We start from the raw sequence: 13,827 nt of genomic DNA, 5'->3' as shown, positions 1-13,827 counted from the left end.
AGCCACCCAGGTGCCCCTAAAGATTTTATTTATTCATTAGAGAGAGCACGAGCAGGGGGAGTGGCAGGGAGAGATGGAGAGGGAGAAGCAGACTCCCCACTGAGCAGGGAACCTGATGCAGGGCTTGATCTCAGGACTCTGAGATCATGACCTGAGCCAAAGTCAGATGCTTAACTGACTGAGCCAGTAACTACCTGTAATAGGTAGTCTAGAGAGGTTTTTTTGGCCAAGTGAGATCCAGGGTTATAGTAGTAAAATAAGGATAGTAACAAAGGTGATGATTTCTTACACATATTTAGCAAGTTTGCAAGACAGTCTTATAGTATTTGTTGGTGTTGGTTCCTCATAATCTAGAAAGAGAAAGGGGAGATAACTAGTTAGCCCTAGCTTCGAGGGCCAAGTTGAGATGATTGCTAATACACAGAACCTGTGGAGTTTCTCCTCTTTGGAGCCCTTGGTTGCATCTAAAATGAAATGAGAGCATTTAATATGGCATTTGTGATTTGGTTGGTTGTAGGAGGATGTTCTGAGCTTACTGGAAACCTTCCAGCTGGATACAAGGCTGCTTCATCACCTGTGTGGGCATTCCAAGGTAAGAAGGAAAGTAGGCCATGGCACCAGCCCACCTGTTGGCTTAATCTGCAGTGTGATTAGGAGATCCACAGGCTCCAGTTCCTTCTTCCTTGTTAACCCTTCTTTAGTCTTTATTTTTGAGACCGTCTGTTCAAAGGCAGTTTAATTCAGAGTGGTCAGATCCTTATTTGCTAGTTGAAATTGGGCAGTCATGTAGAGGGCAGTTTCTGCATCTAAAGTTTGACTCAAACTCCATACCACTCTTTCCTCTAGAAGCTTCTCTTTGGTGAGAGAGAGAGAATGTTGGTGGACATGTTGCTTCTATAAAGTACTCTGGGTGGGAGGAATATTATGTAAGTGATGAATCTCTGCTAGAGACAAGAGGTGGTTCTAAAACCAGCCATATTCAGAGCTTTTCAGCTGTACTATTTACTTGTCAAGGAACACATCTGTCTCTTGTGAGAACATTTTACCATTAGAGGATTTTTCCACTTAAAGCCTACAGTTGAACCGTTGTCACTTTTTGTCTGAAGAAACACAGAACCATAGAGCTCTGTAGTCATGAGCAAACCAAATTCTTTCTCAGTCCAGTTTCTATTGCTCACTTCCTCCCCGGTTCTAACTTTAGAAGTTGCTGAACAGAGGAGTTTTAAGGACCCCTAGCTAAATAGGGATACTCTGTTGTTTAATATCAGTATAATACATGTTTAAGAATATGTTAGGTAAATTCATTGATAATTGGTCAATAAGAGGTTATGAAGAAGAACCTAAGGTGTTGGTAGTATGTCTTCTAGACTCTTTTATCTTGAAGGAGAGCTTTCATTCTCTTCAGAGTATTCTGTCAAACTACTGTTTAATGGAACATGTCTCAGGCCTATATTGGGAGGACTTATGCTCTTATTCAGTGTTCAGGATATCAGGAACTCAGAAGTTTCTATATAGGAATGTGAAAGCATAATGATAAATCCAGATGAGTTGGTGCATTTGTTTCCATTTAGATTCACCAGGACACGAAACTCACCAAACATGTGCCCTTGCTCAAAAAGACCCTGGAGCTTTTAGTTTGCAGAGTGAAAGCCATGCTTATCTTCAACAATTGCAGGGAGGCTTTCTGGCTGGGCAACCTCAAAAATCGGGACTTGCAGGTAAGCCTAGGGCCCAGCCCGGGATAATCTACTCCCACTCTTTGTGAGAGCATCAGAAGTATGTCAAGGAGGTGAGCTAAGCCTTGTTCTCTCTAAAAGACTGCCTTTCTCTCTTTTTTTTTTTTTTTTTAAGATTTTTATTTATTTATTTGACAGAGATCACAGGTAGGCAGCGAGATAGGCAGAGAGAGAGAGGAGGAAGCAGGCTCCCCGCCGAGCAGAGAGCCCGATGCGGGGCTCGATCCCAGGACCCTGGGATCATGACCCGAGCCGAAGGCAGAGGCTTTAACCCACTGAGCCACCCAGGCGCCCCAAGACTGCCTTTCTCTTAAGGTTGTGGCCATTTAGCTCTTAAAATTAAGTCTTAATCATGGGTCTTAGTCATGCTTCTGGTCTTAGTTATGAGTTCTACCCCTCCTCCTAGCCATACCACTGTAACAACAAGGCCTCAGAGATAGAAGAGGCAGATCAATAAAACCTCTTTCCTTGGCCAGAGTGGGCTCCTGCTGTAAGTACTACTGAAGGTAGATTCATAATAACATTAGTTTATGTGGACAGACTTTTTAAAAAATTATTTTGGGTCTTTTTCTGAAACACTCTGTCTTATTTCTGAAATTATTCTCTGCCTAATTTTAACAAATAAACATTTCTAAGGTCCTTGAACTGTCTGGCTGAAATCTTCTATGGCTTATAGTACTGCTTTGGAGTTTTAGCAATTTTCTTTTTTCTTTTCTCTTTTCTTAAGGATTTTATTTTTTTATTTATTTGAGAGAGATAGAAAGCACACAAGCAGGGGGAGTGGCAGGCAGAGAGAGGGAGAAGGAGAAGCAGACTTCCCAGTGAGTAGGGAGTCTGATGTGGGGCTCGATCCCAGGACCCTGGGATTGTGACCCAAGCTGAAGGCAGACGCTTAACGACTGAGCCACCCAGGTGCCCCGAGTTTTAGCAATTTTCATATAGAATCCAAGCCCTTTTCATTCATGTTTACAATAGCTGAGGGGCTTATAATCTTATATATGAAAAGAATAGCACCCTGGAGACTTAGTTTCCTTTCATCACGTTTGTTTTATGAGATATTTCCACAATACTATTAAACAAAGCACTGTAATAAAACAATACTGTTATTTCCATGAGAAAAATAAACCTTAAAGGTGTTAAGTAACTTACCTAAAGTCATTCAGCAATAAGTGAGAAGTGCCACGGTTTGAGTCCAAACAGAAATGATACAAAGCTGATGTTCTTTTTTTTTTTTTAGATTTTTATTTATTTATTTGACAGAGATTACAAGTAGGCAGAGGAGATAGGCAGAGAGAGAGGAGGAAGCAGGCTCCCCATCAAGTAGAGAGCCTGATGTGGGGCTCGATCCCAGAACTCTGGGACCATGACCCGAGCCGAAGGCAGAGGCTTTAATCCACTGAGCCACCCAGGTGCCCCCAAAGCTGATGTTCTTAAACCACTTTGTATACTGTCTTTCAGCCTCAACATGGCCATTTGTAGTTGGTGTGTTGGTGGTCATGTACTTTAAGGTCTTTGGAAATCTCAGCAGTACTCAACATTTACTGAAAGAGTCACCAATATACCCTGGCCTTGTAAAATCTAGTATGATACTAGAATACAGCAATGGACTAGTTGCAAAACTACATATTATATTAGTCCCACACATATCTCAGAAACCTTGGGTTGATTATCACTTCTCTAGGTGCTAGATCACAGGTTGATGTCTGTGTTTGACCATGTTAGAATGCCTAGAATATTATCTTTCCCATTGCCTGTAAACTAAGCCCTTCTCCTCTTGAGACCCCAAATATGATAATTATAACCCACCATTTGTCTTGCCCCATTCACGTTTAGGGTGAAGAGATTGTGTCCCAGAACTCCGAGGAAAGTGAGGATGATACAGCATCCCAGGTCTCCAAGAGCAAAGCAACGGAGGTATCTCTGCATAAGGCCCCAGAGTGTGCAGTGGCTTGTTGCATTTTGTTTCTTATTCTGAGTCAGTAGAAAGTATAGAACTTTTACTGCTAATTTTTTATTTAAGTTTACTTATTTTAGTTATCTCTACACTGTACCTGGGGCTTGAACTGAGATCAAAAGTTACCTGTCCTTCCAACTGAGCCAGCCAGGCACCCCTCCCTGCTTATGTTTATTATCAAAGACTTCTGTGCCCATCTCCATTCTCTCCAGAAAAACTTCTGTTTTTATATGAATTCTTTGGGGGCCAGAAGAGTATCTCAAGTTGTGGCATATGTTAGAGTTAAAAATTCCCTTTCATTATTCATATTAAATTCATATCTGAAATAATTTTAGAGGGGAGAAAAGCTTGAGTGTTCTGTGTTCTTTGAGTGCTGAGAGTAAGTTAAAACATTTAAATATGTGGTTTGAATATATAAAATAGAAATATAAATGCATCAAAAGCTGCATTCACTGGGGACTATAGTAAGAGTAAGGGTCCTTATTCTTTTCTGGGCTACTTTCAAGACTTTGAAGAAAGCTGTAGGAAAATGTATTATGTTTATAAAATTCTCCTTAAATTCACATGGGTTTTGGACACCAAGAAGCTCAGATTTAAGAACCCCTGCTGTGAAGCCTCTCTATAATACAATTTGAGGCTAATGCAGAAAGATCATTTAGCATGAAAAATACTTTTATTATTTATATAGTATACCTCTACCTTGTTCTCATTAAAAATTTTTGAAGCAGATGGTACTCTATTAGTTTGGTAAGCAAACCTCCCAGGTTAGAGTTGCAAACCAAAGGATTTTATGCTGAATTCCTTATTGAGATATACCAGAATTCTTTTTTTTTTTTTTTTTTTAAGATTTTTTTATTTATTTATTTGTCAGAGAGAGAGGGAGAGAGAGCGAGCACAGGCAGACAGAATGGCAGGCAGAGGCAGAGGGAGAAGCAGGCTCCCTGATGAGCAAGGAGCCCGATGCGGGACTCGATCCCAGGACGCTGGGATCATGACCTGAGCCGAAGGCAGCTGCTTAACCAACTGAGCCACCCAGGCGTCCCCAGAATTCTTAATTTCGCAAACATTTCATTCTGTATTAAGTGGAAGACAATGGCTTATTTAAAAAATCATGTGAATTTGGTTCAGTTGCAGAATGTCATAGGTCAGTATCACAGTGACCTCCCTCCATGGTCATGATACAAGAAAAATGGGCACGTTTCCTTTTTTAGAAAAAATGAGTGGCTTAACAGCTATCATTGGTTTTAACAATGATACAGTACAGTTATAAATCCTGTGGGAGCAGTATTGTAATTTATGGGGACACCTAGATGACCTAAAATATCTAATTATCCTTTGCCCCTTAGGATGGTGAAGAAGATGAAGTAAGTGATGAAGAAAAGGAGCAAGATAGTGAAGAGGGTGATGGTGACTCCGATTAGACCACAGAGAGATGGGTGCCCCTTCTCCATCTCTGCTAGACTCTTCCCATTTTGTGTTCAGGGTTTGAAATCTATCTTCCTTACTGGAAGCATCCTGTTCTGTCATTACAAGAGTGGGCTTTACTGAATCACCTTAATTGTGAATTTCATAGGTCATCTAACATCATCAGAGACCCTGGCTCAGGATTTCCACTGTAGCATTACTTACCTGTCTGGGCAAATGTGGTGGTGCTTTGCTGTGGAATACTCACGATTCTGGGCTTTGGGAGCTAGTTTTGACACTTAGAATTTAGGATTGTTTTAGTTAGATTGCCAGTTTTACAAATAAATTCTGTTTTAAGTTCTGCCTCAACTACCTCATTTCTCTTTCTGAATTTTCTTCATCAATCAAGAATTACATGGAATTCAGTTAGGATTTGTGCAGAGAAGTAATGGGAACTGGTGCCAACACATCAGTTCTACCAATTAAAATCACGTTTCCTGTTCTAAAGATCATCTTTATTTGAGATAAGATCTTTGTGATATTTTTGGAGGAATGACAAATTTCTGGTCAATGCCCAAAGAAAGTCCAAAAGGATAATTCTGGCTGCTTTTTAAAATTTTTTTGGTCGTGTAGATGTAAGATAAAAAGGGAAAAGTCACCATCAAACTTGTGTTGACTTTTGTATATATGTTTATTTCCACATTATTCTGAGTTACACCTATAGATTTGTTAGAACAGTGCTAAAATGGGGAGCTCTCTTGTGTTCTGCCAGAAAGCCCAGTTTCATTGCTGCTTCCAAGTTCTTTCTTACCAGGCTATAAATATTCTTTAATATTTGCTAATATTACTATCCACTTTTGTACTCCAATGGTATTAGGATGTGGTTGGTTAGGGTTTTTTGTTGTTGGTTTGGTGGGGGAGATCATTTGCTTTGTTTGTTGGTTTGGTTTTTTGTTTTTTTTTTTTAAGATTTTTATTTATTTGACAGATCACAAGTAGGCAGAAAGGCAGGCAGAGATAGAGAGGAGAAAGCAGGCTCCCCATTGAGCAGAGAGCCCGATGCAGGGCTTGATCCCAGGACCCTGGGATCATGACCTGATTGGTTTTTTTTTAATCCTTGACCCGTCTGTATATTTTTGACCCCTTCATCCTCATGTACATGGAAAGCCATAATCTTCCTTGACACCCTTTGTTTCCCCATCTCATTGTGGTCTTCGATGTTTTAAGTGAGTTCACACTAGGCTCATTGGTTTATATGGTTTAATGGTTCTTTCTCACATGTACATGTCAACACTAGTTTGACTCTCTTTTAAATGTTATTCAGCTTTACAATGGAAATGTTCTCCTTTGCTCTGTCACTGGCCTTTGGGCGGGGGAGGGTGGCATAGGAGTTCCTGAATTGTCACTGCTTGACAGAAAAACAAGATGGTTCGGGTGATGTCAGTTTCCTTTACATGGACAGGTTTCTGTAAGCTTCAGGCACATAGCATAGGATATGGTATGAGGAACAGGAATCAGATGGGAACCCTTTACTTGGAGTGTTGCAAGGCAAAGGTGCACTTCTTGTATGTTGCATACAATAAGAGGATAGAGCGCAGCATCTGCTTGCACATGGTCACTGTCATCTGAATCTGAGGTTCCTTAAGTCCAGTGGGCCACTGGTTCTCCCGGCTGATGATTTTGCAAAAGGCTGATTTGTCTGAAACTCTGAAGGTCCCAGTCCATTTTGGTGGCTGAGCTGTGATGACCCTGCCGAACACGGAATCCACTCCACTGAGACGGACAGGCTGGGGCTTCCTGACCAGCCCTTTCTTGTTGTTCATGGTTCGGAGCTCTGATGTGTGGCAGGGTAACTTGGGACTCACCCCAGGCTCCAGAAATGGGCTGTCTAGGACTAGAGTGACCTCTTGAAAGCACAACTGCACTTCAAGGTCAGAAGGGGTATGTGGGAAGCAGGGGGAAGCCCTAAAGGGATGCTTTGAAGAAGGTGTAGGTGTTGTGTGCCGCAGCCATTGGAAGCTCTCGTCCAGTGGGGTCCATGGTGACCAGAGCTGGTATCCTGCCATTGACAGTCCTAAAGAAGAGGAATCAGAACATGGAATTTCCCTAGCATGGTTTTGGTGAGGGCACGGCCATTTAAATTCACATTTGTTTCATTATTGACTTTAACTTACTTTGTAGTTCTTATTAACAGATTCCAATAGATGTTAAAGGTACTAGTAATTCTATAAAGGGCATCATTAGTGGTTGGTAACAAGTATTGAATCTGGCAACTGCTATGTGTACTGAAACTTTATTGAATCTAATCACAAGCCTCTGAAGGTAGGTCTTAACCTATTTTACAGGTGAGGAAATGGATTTGTCCCAAGAGGAATATCCCAGTTCACTAATAGGACATATGCTGTGTTGATAACTACTAAAGACAGAATCTACACCTCTGAGGTGGCAGAGGCTGCTGGCACTTCATGATGAGACATTATTTGTGGCTAGAAGCTCAGAAAAGCCATGTCTTGCCAAATATTTGTGACTCTAATTCCCGGTACTTTATTTATACCAGTGGTTCTCAAAATGTGATCCTGGCACTAGCAGCTTCAGTGTCATTTGGAAATGTAGAAATGCATGTTCTTGGGCCCTACCTCAGACCTATAGAATCAGAAACTGGGGGTAGAGTTTGCAATCTGCATTTAAACAAACCCTCCAGGGGATTCTGATGCACTCACAGTTTGAGAACTTACGCCATTCCTTTTAAGGAACTTAGGTTTTCGTTATTAATTATGGAGACAGTCTCCTCTTGGCCCTAAAAACGCGTTTTCTGACACAGGGGCAACAGCTTTCTCAGGGCCCTGAACTAATGTACTACCTCAGAGGAATTACACCAGACTAGTAGGAAGAAAAGTTTCCAAAGGATGGTCTTAAAAATTTTTAAAGATTTTCCTAATTCTCCTAGGTGTGTTTTGTCTTGTTTTTGGTTTGTTATGGGAGACCTAGTGGTTAAGATCTTGGTTCTTACCCCCTTTGAAGAAAAAGCAAAAGGCTGGGAAGATGTTTCTAACTACAAATTTATTTAAGTAGAATTTGGATTTTCCATCATTCTACTTTAAAATTGCCAATAGATAAAAGGTTTTACTGAATTCAGAAGAAGCTAATATTTTTTGAGCACCTACCTATTATGTTAAGGGGCATAGCAGTTCCCTTTTCTTTCCAGCCAAGTATATTTCTCTGCCCCTCTCTCTTCTCCCACAAAAGGTAACAGCAGCAGATCTGATCCCATCCCATCCAGTAATTGCCCAGGAGATGCTGTGAAAAGTTGACTCCTCCACCACAGTAAAACAGTAAAGTTCATTTTTAAAAAAGAGTTGATGTCATTTCAAACCAGAAGACTTGTCCCTGACAGTGGTTAGTATAAAGGAGATTTATTGTTTTCTTTCAACTGTTATGTCTCTCCTTATCTCTACACTCCTTCACTTACTGTGTTCAAATATCTGGACTGCTTTAGGATGAGAAACTGACAATGAGGGGATGGTTATCTATTACAAGCAGACTATGAAAGTCTTCTGATGCTTGATATCGTCACCCTGAGAATACATCCAAGATCAGGGCTCCTCTGGTACGGCACCTTGGCAAGGTGGTGTGTGAAGGGTGTTAATTCCTCAGTATATGACCAAAAAGATTATTTAATCCCAGGATCCTTTTCCTGACTCCCCTCCTAAGGGCAAATAGGGCCAGAGGTAAAAGGCTTTTTATCAAAGGTCCCGCCTTAACTACTGGACAGAACCAACCTGGGGATGAGAGAGGGCTTCTGACCCCAGACCTTTAAGCCACTTCCACCTAAAGTTTAAATCAAGACGATTCACCCCTCTTCTCCCACTACCCGGAAATCACTGTCCTCTACTCCAAGAAGGTTTGAACCTTGGAAGTCTTCTGGCTGCTTTAATAGGGAACACCTTATACTCCTGGCCGAAAAATCTTCCCTTTCATACGGTCCTCCCGTTCCAAGAAACCGAGTCCCTCGATTTCCCCACCTGGGAAAGGGGACGTAAGCGTCCAAATGCAGCTGAGGTCCTCGTGAATTGTGAACTGCGATCCTGATGCAGAGAGGCTGGAGCTGCCCGGAGTGGGGAGGCTCCCCCTCCCAGCGGGAAGAAGGGGCTTGTCCCCCGGGGGTTCCTAACCGGGGGTGGGGGCCAGACGGCTCTGGCCCGAGGCGGAGGTGGCGGTGGGAGCCCGGGCCCGGTCCCACCATCCGGGCCGGGGGCTCACCTGCTGAACTCCGTGGGCCGCACGCTCCAGAGTGGCGGCCGCTGTTTCCCGGCCGCATCTTTTCTCCACCCGGCGCCTGGCAACCGCCTTTGTGACCCAGGTCCGCGGGAGGAGCCCGAGCCGCCGCGGGGGTGGGGGCTCGATGCGCCCAGCTGACAGGCTTCAGGGCCGGATTCCCCACCCCCACCTCCTTGGAATGCCGGGTCCAGGCCTACACCTTCAGGCGTGCGGTTCGGAATCCCTCTTCGTTCCGCCGCCTCCTCCTTACCCCGCTACACCTGTGTGCTTTTGAGCTGGTCCTGGCGGGCGTGCACGCCCACTTCAAAGGGTGTGGTCAGGAGCCTACTGGAAAGTCCCCGGACTTTTAGTCGTCTTGACTCTAAGCAATGCTCAGGGGATTATTCAGGCTCAAAGCTTGCATTTCTGCATTAGAATGATCCCAGCGCAAGGAGACAATTTATAAATGCTCGCTTCTCAAGAGCAAGAAGAAAAGCACATGTCTTCCCTTGACTAACTGACCAAAAATCTTTTTCTGCCTCCTGTTAAACCTCAAAAAAGACAATGCCGTCCTCTTCTCACAAAGCTGAAAACCTGACCATTTCACCATAGTGAGTGATTTGAGAACTTCGTAAGCGTCACTGCAAACAATTTCCTTGGAAGGCTGAGGGAGGAGTCTCTACCCAACTGACTCGTATGTCCCCAGTGCCTGGCTATCCCACAGCCTGGCAGTGTGAAGTATTTGTGGCAAGGATTAACTAATGGCCTCACCTGCCCTTACCTTGTACACCCAGAAATTGCCCTTGCACTTTGCCAGCTGTAGAGCACAGCACAAACAACAGCTGTCACCTTTTGTCTGGCTCCTTGGGAGAAGCTGAACAGGAGAGATTGGGGCCGCGGGGGGGGGGGGGGGGGGGGGGAGGGGGGAGGGAGTCAGGCTAAAGATCCCGATTTGGAAGACCAGATGGTCTTGAGGCACTTGTGGAGAATTGTCAGATGCTGTGTGCCTGTGTGTGTGTGTTGCACCCTATGGAAGGAGAAGGGGAGAGTTTGGAAGCGAAGTCAGAAAATGGAAAGGGGCAGAGTGATGAGTCTTGGAAGATGCTGAAATGATTTGAATTGCAAAACTTTGTTTTCCAGTGAGTTTATTTTTATTTTCATCTGGAGTAAAAGAGACACTGTTATTTTAAAAGCAAACAAACAGTTTTTATTGCACAGTTGTGTTTTTTTAATTAAAGTCCCAAAAGCAAAATTGTATAATTAAAAGTGGTTGGATAGAGAGGGCTTAGTGCTGCTATGACAGTCTGTACCACAGTCCTCTGTGCCATCTGCCAGCTTTAAGGGAGCTATTTTTGGAGATACCATTTGCTATTACCTCTGGCTCTGATACTGCAGTTCCATGGCTACCACACAGATATGGAAAACCAGAATCTCCCATACTACCCATTACTGATGACCTACAACATCAACTTTGTCTGTATCATGCAGTGCTCAACATTCTGTGTGCACTTTCCTCAGGGATTGGCATGACAGTCGTCATGTTTGCTCTGCCAAAAGATGATTCAGTTCTTTCAGAGCAGCTAGCAGCATTGTCATGGTGCACATGCTATATCCTTAGCTGCATAAATGATGGTCCAAGTGCACATGATTGCAAAAAAAGATTCACATGACCATTCTTTTTTTTAAATTTTTTAAATTTAATCATTTTTTAAAATTTATTTTCAGCATAACAGTATTCATTGTTTTTGTACCACACCCAGTGCTCCATGCACCCCGTGCCCTCTCTAATACCCACCACCTGGTTCCCCCAACCTCCCACCCCCCCACTTCTTCAAACCCTTCAGATTGTTTTTCAGAGTCCATAGTCTCTCATTGTTCACCTCCCCTTCCAATTTCCCCCAACTGCCTTCTCGTAACTCCCCATGTCCTCCATGCTATTTGTTATGCTCCACAAAGAAGTGAAACCATATGATAATTGACTCTCTCTGCTTGACTTATTTCACTCAGCATAATCTCTTCCAGTCCTGTCCATGTTGCTACAAAAGTTGGGTATTCATCCTTTCTGATGGAGGCATAATACTCCATAGTCACATCACCATTCTTAATGCAATTGACACATTTCCTCAAGAATTTGATCCCACACTGATTATTACCTGCAGAGCCACTGACAAGATTCCCCAAGTTCTGTGAAGCACATGGTAGATCTAAAGTCAAGGATCTTGTTTTCTTATGCTGAAGCAATCTGCCACCCAGAAGCACTCTTTGTTGCACCAGCGACATTCCCAAAGAGCTTGCCTCTGTACCCATCATAAACAATTTCTGCAGTGAAGAACTACCATGCTGGCAAACCCATATTGAAGGTCTGCCTGACAGCAAGCTTCCTGAAGCATGTAGGAGAAAGTGCCAGAAGTCCAGAGGAATAGTCTTCATTCTGGGACAGCTCCATATCCTTGAGTTGTTTGGAATTGCAGAGGAGATCCTAGAACAGAGGAATAAGAAGTCCAGCAAAAGGAGAAGAGCTGAGCCTGACTTATCTCGTGGAAGACCATTAATCAGAAAAAACAAAATGTTGGGGCACCTGGGTGGCTCAGTGGGTTGAGCCTCTGCCTTTGGCTCAGGTCATGATCTCAGGGTCCTGGGATCGAGCCCCACATCAGGCTCTTTGCTCAGCGGGGAGCCTGCTTCCCCCTCTCTCTCTCCCCGCCTGCCTCTCTGCCTACTTGTGATCTCTGTCAAAAAAAATCTTTTTAAAAATATTTAAAACACAAACAAACCCCCCCAAAACAAAAATGTTGGGGCAACTGGGTGGCTCAATCAGTTAAGCAGCTGCTTTTGGCTGAGATCATGATCCCAGGGTCCTGAGATGGAGCCCCACATCAGGCTCTTTGCTCAGCGGCGAGTCAGCTTCTCCCTCTCTGTGATCTCTCTGGCTTTAAAAAAAAAAAAAAAGAAAAGAAAAAGAAAAAAATGTTGGATAGATATGGGTACTTAATTTTCTGCTTTCTGCATAGAAATAAAATGTAAACTGATCATGAGTGTCTGCTTTGTGAAGAGTCCAGCACTGTGCTTAGTGTTTTATCTATTCTTTCTTACAGAATTCCCCCAACAATCCTAATCCATCCATGTTGTTGTCCCTGTATTACACATGAAGAAAAAAAGCTCAGAGGGGTGAAGTGACTCCTCTCTGGTAGACTTGTGATTTGAAACTCAGATGCCCTGCCTTTAAAGGGAAAGAAGATTTATCCGACTTCTCTCTGATGTGTGAGCAAGATACTACAACAGCACCACTTAGGAAGCAGGGGCTTGAATGGCAGTTAGTCCTCTGGATATCTGGGGCTTGATGTTTAGGGTTGATATTAGTTATTTTAGTGACCATTTCTATCAATACGTAGGAGAGTTCAGAGACCTTAATCTGTTTTCAGATTGGTACAGTGAAAAGATATGGGAGTCTGCAATCAACTGGTAAAGGTCCATCATTTAATTGACTGTGTGACCTTGAACTTCAGTTTTCTCATCTGTAAAATGAAAAGCATCTTCCTGATTTCCTTTCCACAGGGTTTGTGAGGGTCCAGTGCTTTACTGCTTGTAAAATCTCCGACCTGAGTAAAAGACTGTTAGTAAAGATTTCTTCCCAGCTGCTGCTAGAACCTATCTGTTGAACATTTTTTTTTAATGACAGGCATGTATTGCACAAAGCAGATTGAAAAAATTCCCTTAAACAAAAGTAAAATGTCCACAATTCCACTACCTTAACAAACCAGACATTGGCATCTTTCATATATCCTTGTCCTCAAGCAGACATAATTTTCATATAGTTGCAATTAAAGAAAATTTTGTATTTTGTTTTCCCCTTCAGTTTATTATGTATGTTGCCATAGTGTTCATAATAACTATTTAAATGACAGCATGATATTGCAGTAGGTGGCTATACCATTGTTTAGCCATCCCCAACTGTGGAGATATAGTTGTTTTGGTTTTTTTTTTTTTAAGATTTTTTTTAAAATTTATTTATTTGACAGACAGATCACAAGTAGGCAGAGAGGCAGGCAGAGAGAGAGGAGGAAGCAGGCTCCCCGCTGAGCAGAGAGCCTGATGCGGGGCTCGATCCCAGAACCCTGGGATCATGACCTGAGCTGAAGGCAGAAGCTTTAACCCACTGAGCCACCCAGGCACCTTGTTTTGGGTTTTTATTATTTTTATTTTTTTGTTTAAGATTTTTATTTTATTTATTTGACAGACAGAGATCACAAGTAGGCAGAGAGGCAGGCAGAGAGAGAGAGAGAGAGAGAGGAAAGCAGGCTCCCCGCTGAGCAGAGAGCCGGATGTGGGACTCGATCCCAGGACCCCGAGATCATGACCTGAGCCGAAGGCAGCGGCTTAACCCACTGAGCCACCCAGGCGCCCTTGTTTTGGGTTTTTAAATAGATAATGTTACAAAGAGCACCTTTGTGCTTAAAGTGTCTCCCCTCACCCCTT

At 43.0% G+C, this 13,827-nt stretch overlaps 2 protein-coding genes across 7 annotated transcripts in view; one reads left to right on the top strand and one right to left on the bottom strand.

Moving 5' to 3' along the window:
* FANCD2 (FA complementation group D2) overlaps positions 1–5,463 on the top strand; it is a 61,998-nt gene extending 56,535 nt beyond the window's left edge. For all 4 annotated transcript variants that reach the window (XM_047745016.1, XM_047745026.1, XM_047745007.1 and 1 more), the window contains 4 exons: positions 518–592; positions 1,572–1,718; positions 3,570–3,650; positions 5,037–5,463. In XM_047745016.1, coding sequence (XP_047600972.1) covers positions 518–592; positions 1,572–1,718; positions 3,570–3,650; positions 5,037–5,111 — 378 coding nt within the window. In that variant the 3' untranslated portion in view covers positions 5,112–5,463. The remainder of the gene's footprint in view (positions 1–517; positions 593–1,571; positions 1,719–3,569; positions 3,651–5,036) is intronic.
* Positions 5,464–6,337: 874 nt separating this feature from the next.
* On the bottom strand, positions 6,338–9,639 carry FANCD2OS (FANCD2 opposite strand). 3 transcript variants are annotated; one of them, XM_047745175.1, is made up of 2 exons: positions 9,355–9,639; positions 6,338–7,168 (listed from the first exon to the last, which is right to left on the bottom strand). In XM_047745175.1, exons 1-2 carry the CDS (start codon positions 9,410–9,412, stop codon positions 6,624–6,626), a joined length of 603 nt encoding a protein of 200 aa, XP_047601131.1. In that variant the 5' UTR covers positions 9,413–9,639; the 3' UTR covers positions 6,338–6,623. The 3 variants fall into 3 exon arrangements, with proteins under 3 accessions (XP_047601131.1, XP_047601141.1, XP_047601124.1); XM_047745185.1 differs by having other exon boundaries at positions 9,117–9,637; XM_047745168.1 differs by lacking the exon at positions 9,355–9,639 and adding an exon at positions 8,259–9,099.
* Between the last annotated feature and the right edge of the window lie 4,188 nt (positions 9,640–13,827).

This window comes from Lutra lutra, chromosome 1 (assembly GCF_902655055.1).
Source record: "Lutra lutra chromosome 1, mLutLut1.2, whole genome shotgun sequence".
Lineage (NCBI taxonomy): Eukaryota > Metazoa > Chordata > Mammalia > Carnivora > Mustelidae > Lutra > Lutra lutra.
The sequence above is the reverse complement of the archived record's forward strand: the minus strand, read 5'-3'. Positions and strand labels throughout refer to the sequence as shown.